Raw genomic sequence first — 20,069 nt, forward strand, 5'->3', positions numbered from 1 at the left:
GCTCAAGGGTAAAGGGATGAGTGGTTTGGGAATGTCTTGGGAGTAAAGTCAGGGGTTAGTGAGAGGATAAGAGCAAGGGAAGGAGTAGCTTTACTCCTGAAACAGGAGTGGTGGGAGTATGTGATAGAGTGTAAGAAAGTAAACTCTAGATTGATATGGGTAAAACTGAAAGTGAATGGAGAGAGATGGGTGGTTATTGGTGCATATACACCTGGTCATGAGAAGGAAGATCATGAGAGGCAAGTGTTTTGGGAGCAGCTGAGTGAGTTTGTTAGTAGTTTTGATGCACGAGACCGAGTTATAGTGATGGGTGACTGGAATGGAACGGTGAGTAATGTGGCAGTTGAGGGAATAATTGGTGTACATGGGATGTTCAGTGTTGTAAATGGAAATGGTGAAGAGCTTGTAGATTTATGTGCTGAAAAAGGACTGGTGATTGGGAATAACTGGTATGTAAGTAGGAGAGATGGCTAGAGAGTATTATTGGATTACGTGTTAATTGATAGGCGTGCGAAAGAGAGACTTTTGAATGTTAATGTGCTGAGAGGTGCAACTGGAGGGATGTCTGATCATTATCTTGTGGAGGCGAAGATGAAGATTTGTAGAGGTTTTCAGAAAAGAAGAGAGAATGTTGTGGTGAAGAGGGTGGTGAGAGTAAGTGAGCTTGGGAAGGAGACATGAGTGAGGAAGTACCAGGAGAGACTGAGTACAGAATGGAAAGAGGTGAGAACAAAGGACATAAGGGGAGTGGGGGAGGAATGAGATGCTTGTGGCATGAGAAGCGTGGAAGGTAGGCAGATTAGAAAGGGTAGTGAGGGGTGGGATGAAGAAGTAAGATTATTAGTGAAAGAGAAGAGACAGGCATTTGAACGATTTTTGCAGGGAAATAATGCAAATGACTGGGAGATGTATAAAAGAAGGAGGCAGGAGGTCAAGAGAAAGGTGCAAGAGGCAAAAAAGAGGGCAAATGAGAGTTGGGGTGAGAGAGTCTCATTAAATTTTATGGAGAATAAAAAGATGTTTTGGAAGGAGGTAAATAAAGTGCATAAGACAAGGGAACAAATGAGAACATCAGTGTACAGTGTAAATGATATATACGTTTCCTACGAATTAATTTTGCAACAACTAAGGTACCCAACATCATACTCACAGTCTGAAAAGGATAGAACACTAACACTAAGAAAAAGAAAGACTTAGAGGTCAGTGGTCATAGGGTTTGCACAGAATATTTGAAGAAATTTTTCTCTTGTTAGATATTCCTGTCAATGATTGATTTAATGTTATTGACATGTTTGAATTTTATTGCACTTTACAGTTGCCCTAGAGGAGGGACATGAGAAACAGACTATTGTCGCAGTGCTGAAAGATATATTGGATGTGATTGAACAACTTATTGACTTACAACAGTTTGGGGGGTCATCTGACAAGTTTTTCTCCCTCATTGACCAGTATTCAAACCTGCGGCCAGTAAGTAAAGTGGAATAGAAATTGGAATGTAGCACAAGTTATCTCTTACTTTATGTAAGTGATTATTTTGAGAGTTATATTTTGTGATAAATTCAAGCCAGTCTTAATTTTATGAGCTGACCATGTCTTTTCTATAGGAATCTTCAGTTCTCCGTTTGCTTGACCATCTGGCCCAAGGAGCAGATCCTCTCCGTCCCCATTGGTTGGCCAACCTGGGTACCCTTCTCAACCAGTATTACCGCCATGACCATAGACCTAATGTTAGGACTAAAGCATTAGCAATACTTGCTGATGTTTACAACAATAATAGGTTATGTATACTCATTTAGTGTTTTTTGGTATGCTCATATGTAACAGTTTTATGTTCTTTCTGCAACTGTGAGTCATTCTTTTGATTACTGGATGATTGAGTTCTGGAAAACAAAAGAATTAAAGTGAACAAATTGAGATGCATGTAATGCTCAGAAGTTGAGGTGCATGTGGAAACCTTGATATCATAAATGTTATAAATAACAGCAATGCTGTTTCCTGTGGGGCGGGGTAGCACCAGGAATGGATAAAGGCAAGGAAGTGTGAATTTGTACATGTGTAAATATGTATATGTCTGTGTATGTGTATGTATATGCTGATATGTTTATGTATGTTTATGTGTATGTGTGTGTATAGGCGTTTATGTATATTTATTTGTACGAGTGGATGGGCCATTCTTTGTCTGTTTCCTGGCACTACCTTGCTGATGCGGGAAATGGTGATCAAGTATAATGAAATAGAAATATGTCAGTACTGGAGTTTTGGCCTTGATAAAGGGTTTTTGGATGATGCATAATTGTGGAAAATGGCATTTGTATGGTTGCGAGGCGTGGGCTATGGATAGAGTGGTGCGTAGGAGGATGGATGTGCTTGAAATGAGATGTTTGAGGACAATGTGTGGTGTGAGGTGGTTTGATCCGAGTAAGTAACGTAAGGGTAAGAGAGATGTGTGGAAATAAAAAGAGCGTGGTTGAGAGAGCAGAAGAGGGTGTTTTTGAAATGGTTTGGGCACATGGAGAGAATGAGTGAGGAAAGATTGACCAAGAGGATATATGTGTCAGAGGTGGAGGGAACTAGGAGAAGAGGGAGACCAAATTGGAGGTGGAAAGATGGAGTGAAAAAGATTTTGTGTGATCGGGGCCTGAACATGCAGGAGGGTGAAAGAAGGGCAAGGAATAGAGTGAATTGGAGCGATGTGGTATACCGGGGTTGACGTGCTGTCAGTGGATTGAATCAGGGCATGTCAAGCGTCTGGGGTAAACCATGGAAAGCTGTGTAGGTATGTATATTTGCGTGTGTGGACGTATGTATATACATGTGTATGGGGGTGGGTCGGGCCATTTCTTTCGTCTGTTTCCTTGCGCTACCTCGCAAACGCGGGAGACAGCGACAATGCAAAAAAAAAAAAAAAAAAAAGGAAATATATAAAGTTAGACACCAATTTACACGAGGGTTCCATTCCTGAAAAAATTTCCTCTTGAAAGTTCATGAATTGAAATGCATTTTACCACAGACTTCCATTTAGATAGCTTCGTTCCTAAGAATTTGAAAATCCCCGAAACATCTAACAGTGTTACAAACATTGTTTTTAATGACAATTTATGGTGTTCTCATTGAGCAGTGATTATAAGCCAATGATAAACATAATGTGAGATATGTGCTATACAGTACAGTTATACTGTAATTTTATACTTACAAGAAACCTGAGTGTTTGAGACCTAGGGTGATGGTGTGGCTGGAGGGTGGTGTGTGGAGTTACTGGGAGGTAAGAGTTGGGGCGGGAGTAATATCTACTCCAACAGCATTATTATTGTCATCATCTGTTGTAGAGGTAAGAGAGTCAGTATGACCATTGGGAGTAGGAGTCAGGAATTTTGTTATCACTTTGAGATGAGGCAACAGGAAGGGAAGAGTCAGCATGCTTCTTGTCACATGGAAGTGAGGCAACAGGAGGAAGAGACTCAACATGCATCTTGACTGTTGATGGGACATGAAGGGGATCGCATGACTTTTGCAACTATGGCTTGCTGAAGAAGGAGGTCATGGTCATATCTTTAGAACAGATTTGTTTCTGTATGTCAGTTTTTCTCTATAAGGCAAGGGTACTTTCAGTGGAATGTTCAAGCTTAAGTCTTCTGTCACAATTAGGGTAATTTTTAGTGAGTTTATGCACAGCTTATTAAGCAAAGAGAAAGAATCAGAGAGTAGGCCTGATTTGCCCACATTTGTTCTCTAGCTCTGATATATAATCCACCAAAACATGAGGCCCCTATCCACACCTAAGCCCCACAGACATTTCTTTGGTTTCCTTTGACCATTTAATATACCCTTGTTCACTCGGTTGACAACAACTTGCCCGTCTACCATTTCCCTCCATTTCACTTTATCCTATGCACAAGTTATACCTTTCTGCATGTTTAGGCCTCAAGCCCTAAAAACTTTTTTCATTCCATCCTTCCATCTCTGGTTTGATCTCCCACTTCTCCATGTCCCCTTTCCCTTTGACATGTATACAGACATCGCTGGCCATCCATGGTTTTGTGTATACATGTTTACCAACCATGATATCAAATTCTGAGAATCCATAGTTCCCAAAATAGCACCAAAAAGTTTTATCCTTGCACTGGGCAAGTGTCATATAGCCACAAGCTCCTTGTGGCTTAGCCTAGCAGACCACCATTAAAGGAGAGAGGCAGGAGGTGCGTTAAATCTAGGCAGTGTTGCTTGAGCAAGTGTTGAGTCTTATTTGGAATTTCTAGCTGCTTCTTTGTAGGAGTATGAAAGTGCAGCATCAGTTGATATAGTGCATTCATATTATAACCTCACAGTAAATCTTTTGCATCATTTCTTTTTTATTTATTTATTATTATATTTGCCTTGTCGCTGTTTCCCGCGTTAGCGAGGTAGCGCAAGGAAACAGACAAAAGAATGATCCAACCCACCCACATACACATGTATATACATACACGTCGACACACGCAAACATACATACCTATACATCTCAACGTATACATGTATATGCACACACAGACATATACATTTATGCACATGTACATAATTCATACTGTCTGCCTTTATTCATTCCCATCACCACCTCGCCACACACAAAATGATATCCCCCTCCCCCCTCATGTGTGTGAGGTAGCACTAGGAAAAGACAACAAAGGCCACATTCGTTCACACTCAGTCTCTAGCTGTCATGTAATAATGCGCAGAAACTACAGCTCCCTTTCCACATCCAAGCCCCACAGAACTTTCCATGGTTTACCCCAGAAGCATCACATGCCCTGGTTCAATCCATTGACAACGCATCAACCCCGGTATACCACATCGTTCCCATTCACTCTGTTCCTTGCACGCCTTTCACTCTCCTGCATGTTCAGGCCCCGATCACTCAAAATCTTTTTCACTCCATCTTTCCACCTCCAATTTGGTCTCCCACTTCTCGTTCCCTCCACCTCTGACACATATATCCTCTTGGTCAATCTTTCCTCACTCATTCTCTCCATGTGACCAAACTATTTCAAAACACCCTCTTCTGCTCTCTCAACCACACTGATTTTATTACCACACATCTCTCTTACCCTATTATTACTTACTCGATCAAACCACCTCACACCACATATTGTCCTCAAACATCTCATTTTCAGCACATCCACCCTCCTGCGCACAACTCTATCCATAGCCCACGCCTCGCAACCATATAACATTGTTGGAACCACTATTCCTTCAAACATACCCATTTTTGCTTTCTGAAATAATGTTCTCGACTTCCACACATTCTTCAACGCTCCCAGAACTTTCTCCCCCTCCCCCACCCTATGATTCACTTCCGCTTCCGTGGTTCCATCTGCTACCAAATCTACTCCTAGATATCTAAAACACTTCACTTCCTCCAGTTTTTCTCCATTCACACTTACCTCCCAATTGACTTGTCCCTCAACCCTACTGTACCTGATAACCTTACTCTTATTCACATTTACTCTCAGCTTTCTTCTTTCACACACTTTACCAAACTCAGTCATCAGCTTCTGCAGTTTCTTACACGAATCAGCCACCAGCGCTGTATCATCATTGAACAACAACTGACTCACTTCCCAAACTCTCTCAACCACAACAGACTGCATATTTGCCCCTCTTTCCAAAACTCTTGCATTCACCTCCCTAACAACCCCATCCATAAACAAATTAAACAACCATGGAGACATCACACACCCGTGCCGCAAACCTACATTTACTGAGAACCAATCACTTTCCTCTCTTCCTACATGTACACGTGCCTTACATCCTCGATAAAAACTTTTCACTGCTTCTAACAACTTGCCTCCCACACCATATATTCTTAATACCTTCCATAGAGCATCTCTATCAACTCTATCATATGCCTTCTCCAGATCCATAAATGCTACTTACAAATCCATTTACCTTTCTAAGTATTTCTCACATACATTATTCAAAGCAAACACCTGATTCAGACATCCTCTACCACTTCTGAAACCACACTGCTCTTCCCCAATCTGATGCTCTGTCCATGCCTTCACCCTCTCAATCAATACCCTCCCATATAATTTCCCAGGAATACTCAAGAAACTTATACCTCTGTAATTTGAGCACTCACTTATTCCCTTTGCCTTTGTACAGTGGCACTATGCATGCATTCCGCCAATCCTCAGGCACCTCACCATGAGTCATACATACATTAAATAACCTTACTAACCAGTCAACAATACAGTCACCCCCTTTTTTAATAAATTCCACTGCAATACCATCCAAACCCGCTGCTTTGTCGGCTTTCATCTTCCTTAAAGCTTTTACTACCTCTTCTCTGTTTATCAAATCATTTTTCTTAACCCTCTCACTTTGCACACCACCTCGACCAAAGCACCCTATATCTGCCACTCTATCATCAAACACATTCAACAAACCTTCAAAATACTCATATCCATCTTCTCACATCACCACTGCTTGTTATCACCTCCCCATTTGCCCCCTTCACTGAAGTTCCCATTTGTTCCCTTGTCTTATGCACTTTATTTACCTCCTTAAACTTCTTTTTATTCTCCCTAAAATTTAATGATACTCTCTCACCCCAACTCTCATTTGCCCTCTTTTTCACCTCTTGCACCTTTCTCTTGACCTTCTGCCTCTTTCTTTTATACATCTCCCAGCCATTCGCATTATTTCCGTTCAAAAATTATCCAAATGTTTCTCTTTTCTCTTTCACTAATAATCTTACTTCTTCATCCCACCACTCACTACACTTTCTAATCTACCCACTTCCCACACTTCTCATGCCACAAGCATCTTTTGCGCAAGCCACACTGCTTCCCTAAATACATCCCATTCCTCCCCCACTCCCCTAACATTCTTTGTTCTCACCTTTTTCCATTCTGTACTCAGTCTCTCCTTGTACTTCCTCACACAAGTCTCCTTCCCAAGCTCACTTACTCTCACCACTTTTTTCACCCCAACATTCTCTCTTGTTTTCTGAAAACCTCCGCAAATCTTCACCTTCGCCTCCACAAGATAATGATCAGACATCCCTCCAGTTGCATCTCTCAGCACATTAACATCCAAAAGTCTTTCTTTTGCACGCCTATCAATCAACACGTAATCCAATTACGCTCTCTGGCCATCTCTCCTACTTACATACGTATATACTTATGTATATCCCTCTTTTTAAACCAGGTATTCCCAATCACCAGTCCTTTTTCAGGACACAAATCTTCAAGCTCTTCACCATTTCCATTTAGCACATTAACATCCAAAAGTCTTTCTTTTGCGCGCCTATCAATCAACACGTAATCCAATTATGCTCTCTGGCCATCTCTCCTACTTACATACGTATATACTTATGTATATCCCTCTTTTTAAACCAGGTATTCCCAATCACCATTCCTTTTTCAGGACACAAATCTTCAAGCTCTTCACCATTTCCATTTACAACACTGAACACCCTATGTACCCCAATTATTCCCTCAACTGGCACATTACTCACCTTTGCATTCAAATCACCTGTCACTATAACCTGGTCTCATGCATCAAAACTATTAACACACTCACTCAGCTGCTCCCAAAACACTTGTCTCTCATGATCTCTTTTCTCATGCCCAGGTGTATATGCACCAATAATCACCCATATCTCTCCATCCACTTTCAGTTTTACCCATATCAATCTAGAGTTTACTTTCTTACACTCTATCACATACTCCCACCACCCCTGTTTTAGGAGTAGTGCTACTCCTTCCCTTGCTCTTGTCCTCTCACTAACCCCTGACTTTACTCCCAAGATATTCCCAAACCACTCTTCCCCTCTACCCTTGAGGTTTGTTTCACTCAGAGCCAAAACATCCAGGTTTCTTTCCTCAAACATACTACCTATTTTCTCTTATCTTGGTTACATCCACACACATTTAGACACCCCAATATGAGCCTTTGAGGAGGATGAGCACTCCCCACGTGACTCCTTCTGTTTCCCCTTTTAGAATGTTAATATTCAAGGAGGGGAGGGTTTCCAGCCCTCCGCTCCCGTCCGCTTTAGTCGCCTTCTACGACACGTCAGGAATGCGTGGGAAATATTCTTTCTCCCCTATACCCAGGGATATATATATATTTTTTTCTTTCTTTCATACTATTCGCCATTTCCCGCATTAGCGAGGTAGCGTTGAGAACAGAGGACTGGGCCCTTGAGGGAATATCCTCACCTGGGCCCCTTCTCTGTTCCCTCTTTTGGAAAATTAAAAAAAAAAGTGAGAGGGGAGGATTTCCAGCCCCCCGCTCCCTCCCCTTTTAGTCGCCTTCTACGACACGCAGGGAATACGTGGGAAGTATTCTTTCTCCCCTATCCCCAGGGATATATATATATATATATATATATATATATATATTTTTTTTTTTTTTTTATACTTTGTCGCTGTCTCCCGCGTTTGCGAGGTAGCGCAAGGAAACAGACGAAAGAAATGGCCCAACCCCCCCCCCATACACATGTACATACACACGTCCACACATGCAAATATACATACCTACACAGCTTTCCATGGTTTACCCCAGACGCTTCACATGCCTTGATTCAATCCACTGACAGCACGTCAACCCCTGTATACCACATCGCTCCAATTCACTCTATTCCTTGCCCTCCTTTCACCCTCCTGCATGTTCAGGCCCGATCACACAAAATCTTTTTCACTCCATCTTTCCACCTCCAATTTGGTCTCCCTCTTCTCCTCGTTCCCTCCACCTCCGACACATATATCCTCTTGGTCAATCTTTCCTCACTCATTCTCTCCATGTGCCCAAACCATTCAAAACACCCTCTTCTGCTCTCTCAACCACGCTCTTTTTATTTCCACACATCTCTCTTACCCTTACGTTACTTACTCGATCAAACCACCTCACACCACACATTTTCCTCAAACATCTCATTTCCAGCACATCCATCCTCCTGCGCACAACTCTATCCATAGCCCACGCCTCGCAACCATACAACATTGTTGGAACCACTATTCCTTCAAACATACCCATTTTTGCTTTCCGAGATAATGTTCTCGACTTCCACACATTTTTCAAGGCTCCCAAAATTTTCGCCCCCTCCCCCACCCTATGATCCACTTCCGCTTCCATGGTTCCATCCGCTGACAGATCCACTCCCAGATATCTAAAACACTTCACTTCCTCCAGTTTTTCTCCATTCAAACTCACCTCCCAATTGACTTGACCCTCACCCCTACTGTACCTAATAACCTTGCTCTTATTCACATTTACTCTTAACTTTCTTCTTCCACACACTTTACCAAACTCAGTCACCAGCTTCTGCAGTTTCTCACAAGAATCAGCCACCAGCGCTGTATCATCAGCGAACAACAACTGACTCACTTCCCAAGCTCTCTCATCCCCAACAGACTTCATACTTGCCCCTCTTTCCAGGACTCTTGCATTTACCTCCCTAACAACCCCATCCATAAACAAATTAAACAACCATGGAGACATCACACACCCCTGCCGCAAACCTACATTCACTGAGAACCAATCACTTTCCTCTCTTCCTACACGTACACATGCCTTACATCCTCGATAAAAACTTTTCACTGCTTCTAACAACTTTCCTCCCACACCATATATTCTTAATACCTTCCACAGAGCATCTCTATCAACTCTATCATATGCCTTCTCCAGATCCATAAATGCTACATACAAATCCATTTGCTTTTCTAAGTATTTCTCACATACATTCTTCAAAGCAAACACCTGATCCACACATCCTCTACCACTTCTGAAACCGCACTGCTCTTCCCCAATCTGATGCTCTGTACATGCCTTCACCCTCTCAATCAATACCCTCCCATATAATTTACCAGGAATACTCAACAAACTTATACCTCTGTAATTTGAGCACTCACTCTTATCCCCTTTGCCTTTGTACAATGGCACTATGCACGCATTCCGCCAATCCTCAGGCACCTCACCATGAGTCATACATACATTAAATAACCTTACCAACCAGTCAACAATACAGTCACCCCCTTTTTTAATAAATTCCACTGCAATACCATCCAAACCTGCTGCCTTGCCGGCTTTCATCTTCCGCAAAGCTTTTACTACCTCTTCTCTGTTTACCAAATCATTTTCCCTAACCCTCTCACTTTGCACACCACCTCGACCAAAACACCCTATATCTGCCACTCTGTCATCAGACACATTCAACAAACCTTCAAAATACTCATTCCATCTCCTCACATCACCGCTACTTGTTATCACCTCCCCATTTACGCCCTTCACTGAAGTTCCCATTTGCTCCCTTGTCTTACGCACCCTATTTACCTCCTTCCAGAACATCTTTTTATTCTCCCTAAAATTTACTGATAGTCTCTCACCCCAACTCTCATTTGCCCTTTTTTTCACCTCTTGCACCTTTCTCTTGACCTCCTGTCTCTTTCTTTTATACTTCTCCCACTCAATTGCATTTTTTCCCTGCAAAAATCGTCCAAATGCCTCTCTCTTCTCTTTCACTAATACTCTTACTTCTTCATCCCACCACTCACTACCCTTTCTAAACAGCCCACCTCCCACTCTTCTCATGCCACAAGCATCTTTTGCGCAATCCATCACTGATTCCCTAAATACATCCCATTCCTCCCCCACTCCCCTTACCTCCATTGTTCTCACCTTTTTCCATTCTGTACACAGTCTCTCCTGGTACTTCCCCACACAGGTCTCCTTCCCAAGCTCACTTACTCTCACCACCTTCTTCACCCCAACATTCACTCCTCTTTTCTGAAAACCCATACTAATCTTCACCTTAGCCTCCACAAGATAATGGTCAGACATCCCTCCAGTTGCACCTCTCAGCACATTAACATCCAAAAGTCTCTCTTTCGCACGCCTGTCAATTAACACGTAATCCAATAACGCTCTCTGGCCATCTCTCCTACTTACATAAGTATACTTATGTATATCTCGCTTTTTAAACCAGGTATTCCCAATCATCAGTCCTTTTTCAGCACATAAATCTACAAGCTCTTCACCATTTCCATTTACAACACTGAACACCCCATGCATACCAATTATTCCCTCAACTGCCACATTACTCACCTTTGCATTCAAATCACCCATCACTATAACCCGGTCTCGTGCATCAAAACCGCTAACACACTCATTCAGCTGCTCCCAAAACACTTGCCTCTCATAATCTTTCTTCTCATGCCCAGGTGCATATGCACCAATAATCACCCACCTCTCTCCATCAACTTTCAATTTTACCCATATTAATCGAGAATTTACTTTCTTACATTCTATCACATACTCCCACAACTCCTGTTTCAGGAGTATTGCTACTCCTTCCCTTGCTCTTGTCCTCTCACTAACCCCTGACTTCACTCCCCAGACATTTCCAAACCACTCTTCCCCTTTACCCTTGAGCTTCGTTTCACTCAGAGCCAAAACATCCAGGTTCCTTTCCTCAAACATACTACCTATCTCTCCTTTTTTCACATCTTGGTTACATCCACACACATTTAGGCACCCCACTCTGAGCCTTCGAGGAGGATGATCACTCCCCGCGTGACTCCTTCTTCTGTTTCCCATTTTAGAAAGGTAGCGAGGTAGCGCAAGGAAACAGACGAAAGAAATGGCCCAACCCCCCCATACACATGTATATACATACGTCCACACATGCAAATATACATACCTACACAGCTTTCCATGGTTTACCCGAGATGCTTCACATGCCTTGATTCAATCCACTGACAGCACGTCAACCCCAGTATACCACATCGCTCCAATTCACTCTATTCCTTGCCCTCCTTTCACCCTCCTGCATGTTCAGGCCCCAATCACACAAAATCTTTTTCACTCCATCTTTCCACCTCCAATTTGGTCTCCCTCTTCTCCTCGTTCCCTCCACCTCCGACACATATATCCTCTTGGTCAATCTTTCCTCACTCATTCTCTCCATGTGCCCAAACCACTTCAAAACACCCTCTTCTGCTCTCTCAACCACGCTCTTTTTATTTCCACACATCTCTCTTACCCTTACGTTACTCACTCGATCAAACCACCTCACACCACACATTGTCCTCAAACATCTCATTTCCAGCACATCCATCCTCCTGCGCACAACTCTATCCATAGCCCACGCCTCGCAACCATACAACATTGTTGGAACCACTATTCCTTCAAACATACCCATTTTTGCTTTCCGAGATAATGTTCTCGACTTCCACACATTCTTCAAGGCCCCCAGAATTTTCGCCCCCTCCCCCACCCTATGATCCACTTCCGCTTCCATGGTTCCATCCGCTGCCAGATCCACTCCTAGATATCTAAAACACTTCACTTCCTCCAGTTTTTCTCCATTCAAACTCACCTCCCAATTGACTTGACCCTCAACCCTACTGTACCTAATTACCTTTGCTCTTATTCACATTTACTCTTAACTTTCTTCTTCCACACGCTTTACCAAACTCAGTCACCAGCTTCTGCAGTTTCTCACATGAATCAGCCACCAGCGCTGTATCATCAGCGAACAACAACTGACTCACTTCCCAAGCTCTCTCATCCCCAACAGACTTCATACTTGCCCCTCTTTCCAAAACTCTTGCATTTACCTCCCTAACAACCCCATCCATAAACAAATTAAACAACCATGGAGACATCACACACCCCTGCCGCAAACCTACATTCACTGAGAACCAATCACTTTCCTCTCTTCCTACACATACACATGCCTTACATCCTCGATAAAAACTTTTCACTGCTTCTATATATATATATATATATATATATATATATATATATATATATATATATATATATATATTGATTGAGAGGGTGAAGGCATGTACAGAGCATCAGATTGGGGAAGAGCAGTGTGGTTTCAGAAGTGGTAGAGGATGTGTGGATCAGGTGTTTGCTTTGAAGAATGTATGTGAGAAATACTTAGAAAAGCAAATGGATTTGTATGTAGCATTTATGGATCTGGAGAAGGCATATGATAGAGTTGATAGAGATGCTCTGTGGAAGGTATTAAGAATATATGGTGTGGGAGGCAAGTTGTTAGAAGCAGTGAAAAGTTTTTATCGAGGATGTAAGGCATGTGTGCGTGTAGGAAGAGAGGAAAGTGATTGGTTCTCAGTGAATGTAGGTTTGCGGCAGGGGTGTGTGATGTCTCCATGGTTGATTAATTTGTTTATGGATGGGGTTGTTAGGGAGGTGAATGCAAGAGTTTTGGAAAGAGGGGCAAGGATGAAGTCTGTTGGGGATGAGAGAGCTTGGGAAGTGAGTCAGTTGTTGTTCGCTGATGATACAGCGCTGGTGGCTGATTCATGTGAGAAACTGCAGAAGCTGGTGACTGAGTTTGGTAAAGTGTGTGAAAGAAGAAAGTTAAGAGTAAATGTGAATAAGAGCAAGGTTATTAGGTACAGTAGGGTTGAGGGTCAAGTCAATTGGGAGGTGAGTTTGAATGGAGAAAAACTGGAGGAAGTGAAGTGTTTTAGATATCTGGGTGTGGATCTGGCAGCGGATGGAAACATGGAAGCGGAAGTGGATCATAGGGTGGGGGAGGGGGCGAAAATTCTGGGAGCCTTGAAGAATGTGTGGAAGTCGAGAACATTATCTCGGAAAGCAAAAATGGGTATGTTTGAAGGAATAGTGGTTCCAACAATGTTGTATGGTTGCGAGGCGTGGACTATGGATAGAGTTGTGCGCAGGAGGATGGATGTGCTGGAAATGAGATGTTTGAGGACAATGTGTGGTGTGAGGTGGTTTGATCGAGTAAGTAACGTAAGGGTAAGAGAGATGTGTGGAAATAAAAAGAGCGTGGTTGAGAGAGCAGAAGAGGGTGTTTTGAAATGGTTTGGTCAAATGGAGAGAATGAGTGAGGAAAGATTGACCAAGAGGATATATGTGTTGGAGGTGGAGGGAACGAGGAGAAGAGGGAGACCAAATTGGAGGTGGAAAGATGGAGTGAAAAAGATTTTGTGTGATCGGGGCCTGAACATGCAGGAGGGTGAAAGGAGGGCAAGGAATAGAGTGAATTGGAGCGATGTGGTATACCGGGGTTGACGTGCTGTCAGTGGATTGAATCAAGGCATGTGAAGCGTCTGGGGTAAACCATGGAAAGCTGTGTAGGTATGTATATTTGCGTGTGTGGACGTATGTATATACATGTGTATGGGGGTGGGTTGGGCTATTTGTTTCGTCTGTTTCCTTGCGCTACCTCGCAAACGCGGGAGACAGCGACAAAGCAAAAAAAAAAAAAAATAATATATATATATATATATATATATATATATATATATATATATATATATTTTTTTTTTTTTTTTTTTTTTCTGTCTCCCACGTTTGCGAGGTAGCGCAAGGAAACAGACGAAAGAAATGGCCCAACCCACCCCCATACACATGTATATACATACGTCCACACACGCAAATATATATACCTACACAGCTTTCCATGGTTTACCCCAGACGCTTCACATGCCCTGATTCAATCCACTGACAGCACGTCAACCCCGGTATACCACATCGATCCAATTCACTCTATTCCTTGCCCTCCTTTCACCCTCCTGCATGTTCAGGCCCCGATCACACAAAATCTTTTTCACTCCATCTTTCCACCTCCAATTTGGTCTCCTACTTCTCCTCGTTCCCTCCACCTCCGACACATATATCCTCTTGGTCAATCTTTCCTCACTCATTCTCTCCATGCGCCCAAACCATTTCAAAACACCCTCTTCTGCTCTCTCAACCACGCTCTTTTTATTTCCACACATCTCTCTTACCCTTACGTTACTTACTCGATCAAACCACCTCACACCACACATTGTCCTCAAACATCTCATTTCCAGCACATCCATCCTCCTGCACATAACACTATCCATAGCCCACGCCTTGCAACCATACAACATTGTTGGAACCACTATTCCTTCAAACAAACCCATTTTTGCTTTCCGAGATAATGTTCTCGACTTCCACACATTCTTCAAGGCTCCCAGGATTTTCGCCCCCTCCCCCACCCTATGATCCACTTCCGCTTCCATGGTTCCATCCGCTGCCAGATCCACTCCCAGATATCTAAAACACTTTACTTCCTCCAGTTTTTCTCCATTCAAACTTACCTCCCAATTGACTTGACCCTCACCCCTACTGTACCTAATTACCTTGCTCTTATTCACATTTACTCTTAACTTTCTTCTTTCACACGCTTTACCAAAATCAGTCACCAGCTTCTGCAGTTTCTCACATGAATCAGCCACCAGCGCTGTATCATCAGCGAACAACAACTTACTCACTTCCCAAGCTCTCTCATCCCCAACAGACTTCATACTTGCCCCTCTTTCCAAAACTCTTGCATTCACCTCCCTAACAACCCCATCCATAAATGGGAATAAGAGCAAGGTTATTAGGTACAGTAGGGTTGAGGGTCAAGTCAATTGGGAGGTAAGTTTGAATGGAGAAAAACTGGAGGAAGTAAAGTGTTTTAGATATCTGGGAGTGGATCTGGCAGCGGATGGAACCATGGAAGCAGAAGTGAATCATAGGGTGGGGGAGGGGGCGAAAATCCTGGGAGCCTTGAAGAATGTGTGGAAGTCGAGAACATTATCTCGGAAAGCAAAAATGGGTATGTTTGAAGAAATAGTGGTTCCAAGAATGTTGTATGGTTGCGAGGCGTTGGCTATGGATAGAATTGTGCGCAGGAGGGTGGATGTTCTGGAAATGAGATGTTTGAGGACAATGAGTGGTATGAGGTGGTTTGATCGAGTAAGTAATGTTAGGGTAAGAGAGATGTGTGGAAATAAAAAGAGCGTGGGTGAGAGAGCAGAAGAGGGTGTTTTGAAGTGGTTTGGGCACATGGAGAGAATGAGTGAGGAAAGATTGACCAAGAGGATATATATGTTCGGAGGTGGAGGGAACAAGGAGAAGTGGGAGACCAAATTGGAGGTGGAAAGAGGGAGTGAAAAAGATTTAGAGTGTTCGGGGCCTGAACATGCAGGAGGGTGAAAGGCGGGCAAGAAATAGAGTGAATTGAATCGATGTGGTATACCGGGGTTGACGTGCTGTCAGTGGATTGAATCAGGGCATATGAAGCGTCTGGTGTAAACCATGGAAAGTTCTGTTGGGCCTGGATGTGGAAAGGGAGCTGTGGTTTCGGGCATTATTGCATGACAGCTGGAGACTGAGTGTGAACGAATGGGGCCTTTGTTGTCTTTTCCTAGTGCTACCTCGCACACATGAGGGGGGAGGGGGATGGTATTCCATGTGTGGCGAGGTGGCGATGGGAATGAATAAAGGCAAACAGTGTGAATTGTGTGCATGGGTATGTGTCTGTGTGTGTATATATATGTGTACATTTAGATGTATAGGTATGTATATTTGCGTGTGTGGATGTGTGTATATATATATGTGTATGGGGGTGGGTTGGGCCATTTCTTTCTTCTGTTTCCTTGCGCTACCTCGCAAATGCGGGAGACAGTGACAAAGCAAAATAAATGAAAATAATGAATTTTTTTTTTTTTTTTTTTTTTTTTTGCTTTGTCGCTTTCTCCCGCGTTTGCGAGGTAGCGCAAGGAAACAGACGAAAGAAATGGCCCAACCCACCCCCATACACATGTATATACATACGTTCACACATGCAAATATACATACATACACAGCTTTCCATGGTTTACCCCAGATGCTTCACATGCCTTGATTCAATCCACTGACAGCACGTCAACCCCGGTATACCACATCGCTCCAATTCACTCTATTCTTTGCCCTCCTTTCACCCTCCTGCATTTTCAGGCCCCGATCACACAAAATCTTTTTCACTCCATCTTTCCACCTCCAATTTGGTCTCCCTCTTCTCCTCGTTCCCTCCACCTCCGACACATATATCCTCTTGGTCAATCTTTCCTCACTCATTCTCTCCATGTGACCAAACCATTTCAAAACACCCTCTTCTGCTCTCTCAACCACGCTCTTTTTATTTCCACACATCTCTCTTACCCTTACGTTACTTACTCGATCAAACCGCCTCACACCACACATTGTCCTCAAACATCTCATTTCCAGCACATCCATCCTCCTGCGCACAACTCTATCCATAGTCCACGCCTCGCAGCCATACATTTTTATATATATATGTAATGTAGCAGTTGAGGGTATAATTGGTGTACATTGGATGTTTAGTGTTGTAAATGGAAGTGGTGAAGAGCTTGTAGATTTGTGTGCTGAAAAAGGACTGGTGATTGGGAATACCTGGTTAAAAAAGAAAGATACAATCGCATGTTTACCAAGTGGCGTCCTAGCTTCGTCTCTTCATTTTTTATCAACTGACTTATATTTTTCTCTTGTGTCTCCCCTGATGATTTGATTATTACATGAAAGTGCAATTGGGAACTTATTGTGTTTCATTTTTCCCCTTGGACTCGTAGGAACATAAGTGTATGTGTGTAAGTAGGATAGATGGCCAGAGAGCATTATTGGATTGTGTGTTAAGTGATAGGTGCATGAAAGAGAGACTTTTGGATGTTAATATGCTGAGAGGGGCAGCTGGATCATTATCTTGTTGAGGTGAAGATGAAGATTTGTAAAGGTTTTGAGAAAAGAAGAGAGAATGTTGGGGTGAAGAGAGTGGTGAGAGTAAGTGAGCTTGGAAAGGAGACTTGTGAGAGGAAGTACTAGGAGAGATTGAGTGGAGATTGGAAAAAGGTGAGAGGAAATGATGTAAGGGTAGTGGAGGAGTAATGGGATGTATTTAGGGAAGTATTGATGGCTTTTGCAAAAGATGCTTGTCACATGAGAAAGGTGGGAGGTCTCGGCAGATTAGAAAGGGTAGTGAGTGGTAGGATGAAGTAAGATTGTTAGTGAATTAGAAGTGAGAGGTATTTGGATAATTTTTGTAGGGAAATAGTGCAAATGACTGGGAGATGTATAAAAGAATGTGGCAGCTGGTCAAGAGAAAGCTGTAAGAGGTCAAAATGAGAGCAAATGAGAGCTGTGGTGAGAGGGTAACATTAAATTTTAGGGAGAATAAAAAGATGTTTTGGAAGGAAGTAAATAAAGTGCATAAGACAAGAGAACAAGTGGGAACATTGGTGAAGGGGGCTAATGCGGAGGTAATAACAAGTAGTGGTGAAGTGAGAAGTAGATGGAGTGAGTATTTTGACGGTTTGTTGAATGTGTTTGATGATAGAGTGGCAGATATAGTGTGTTTTGGTCGAGGTGGTGTGCGAAGTGAGAGGGCTAGGGAAAATGGTTTGGTAAACAGAGAAGAGGTAGTGAAGTCTTTGTGAAAGATGAAAGCTGGCAATGCAGTGGGTTTGGATGGTATTGCAGTGGAATTTATTAAAAAAAGAGGGTGACTGTGTTGTTGTAGATTTAGCAGATCAACCATAAATATCCTCAGCCCCTGCACACTGTGTTACAGGGAAACATGAAACTGGATAGTTATTTAAATGCTTCTTTCTTTTTTACTTGAAATACCTAGTTCATCAATCAGATGAGATAAGCATCTCCATTTACTCAAACCATTTTCACCTACCCTAAGACATGGGTAACATTATTACTGGTATCATTGATATCACCACTGTTATTGTTATTCTCACCATCAATAGAAGTTTGTAATCTGCTAGTTCTGCATGCTGTAAACATGCTTGAGTATTCTGAAAGGTCAAACCACTGTTCTGCCGACTAACCTTGCTAATTTCCTGCACAGCAAAGCACCAAACCTCATGGTGATACCATATTTCTATAGTGAGTAATGTTCAATCAACACACTATGAAAGTGGCATCAGGAAAAACATACATTATTTTTTTTGGATAAGTTACTGAATTTAATGAAAGTGCCAGGGCTGCTTTAGTTAATTATCTTCCTTTGCCCTCAACATGGATTTATGAACTGACTGTATGTAAAGATTAGTCTGAGCTGTGAATTAGAACAGCTGGTAGTTTACGTTAGATATTTGTTCACTTTTTCATTCTCTAGTCTCACTTTCAATTAATTCTAAAATATTTGAGGCTTCTTGTAAAAGTATTATCAGACCATCTCACCCCATAAATGGTATTTGCTGTCTCATGCATGTCATCATTCAGATGACTGGTTAGAATTCTATTGCACGTAAGAATTATTAAAGAGCCTCATAAGGTTTATTGACTTCTAGAGAATATTACTTTAATAAAGTGAGCTATTCCTCACTGCTTCCCCATCCTTGATGGTGCTTGTATTTGTTTCCTTTTTTTATTGCTGTTTGCTTGTATGGCATAATTGCATTCTCACTGTGGGTAACATTATTACTGGTATCATTAATATAACTACTGTTATTGTTATTCTTTCCATCAATATAAGTTTGATTGTATCTGTTAGTTCTGCATGCTTTAAACATGCTTGATTATTCTAAAAGATCTAACCATTGTTCTGCCCACTAACCTGCTAATTTCCTGAGCAGCTAAGCACCAAACCTCATGGTGATACCATATTTCTATAGTGAGTACTGTTCAATCAACACACCGTGAAAGTGGCATCAAGAAAAACACACATTTTCTTTATGGATAAGTTACTGAATTTAATGAAAGTGCCAGGGTTGCTTTAGTGAATTATTTTCTGTTGCCCTCTACTTGGATTTGTGAACTGACTATGTCACGATTAGTCTGAGCTGTGAATTAGAACAGTTGGTATATTACATTAGATATTTGTTCACTTTTTCATTCTCCACTCGCACTTTCAATTAATTCTAGAATATTTGAGGCTTCAAGTAAAAGTATTATCAGACCATCTCACCCCATAAATGGTATTAGCTGTCTCATGCATGTCATCATTCAAATGACTGGTTAGAATTCTATTGCACATAAGAATGATTAAAAAGCCTCATTAGGTTTATTGACTTCAAGAGACTATTACCTTAGTAAAGTGAGCCATTCCTCAATGCTTCCCCATCCTTGATAGTGCTTGTCTTTGTTTCCTTTTTTCAATGCCGTTGTATGGCATAATTGCATTCTCAATGTGGGAAAGAACCCCATGATGATGACACTGTGAAATTCATCTGATGAGCCTTACAATTATATTCATCTATTCTTCAAAAGAACTTTTGCTCATA

At 42.1% G+C, this 20,069-nt stretch overlaps 1 protein-coding gene across 1 annotated transcript in view; it reads left to right on the plus strand.

Annotated features, from left to right (window-relative positions):
- The window catches only part of LOC139753738 (tuberin-like), a 466,749-nt gene that overhangs the window by 139,304 nt on the left and 307,376 nt on the right, over positions 1-20,069 (plus strand). The window contains exons 7-8 of the mRNA XM_071670535.1: positions 1,316-1,467; positions 1,605-1,777. Coding sequence (XP_071526636.1) covers positions 1,316-1,467; positions 1,605-1,777 — 325 coding nt within the window. The remainder of the gene's footprint in view (positions 1-1,315; positions 1,468-1,604; positions 1,778-20,069) is intronic.

Source organism: Panulirus ornatus, chromosome 15 (genome assembly GCF_036320965.1).
Source record: "Panulirus ornatus isolate Po-2019 chromosome 15, ASM3632096v1, whole genome shotgun sequence".
Lineage (NCBI taxonomy): Eukaryota > Metazoa > Arthropoda > Malacostraca > Decapoda > Palinuridae > Panulirus > Panulirus ornatus.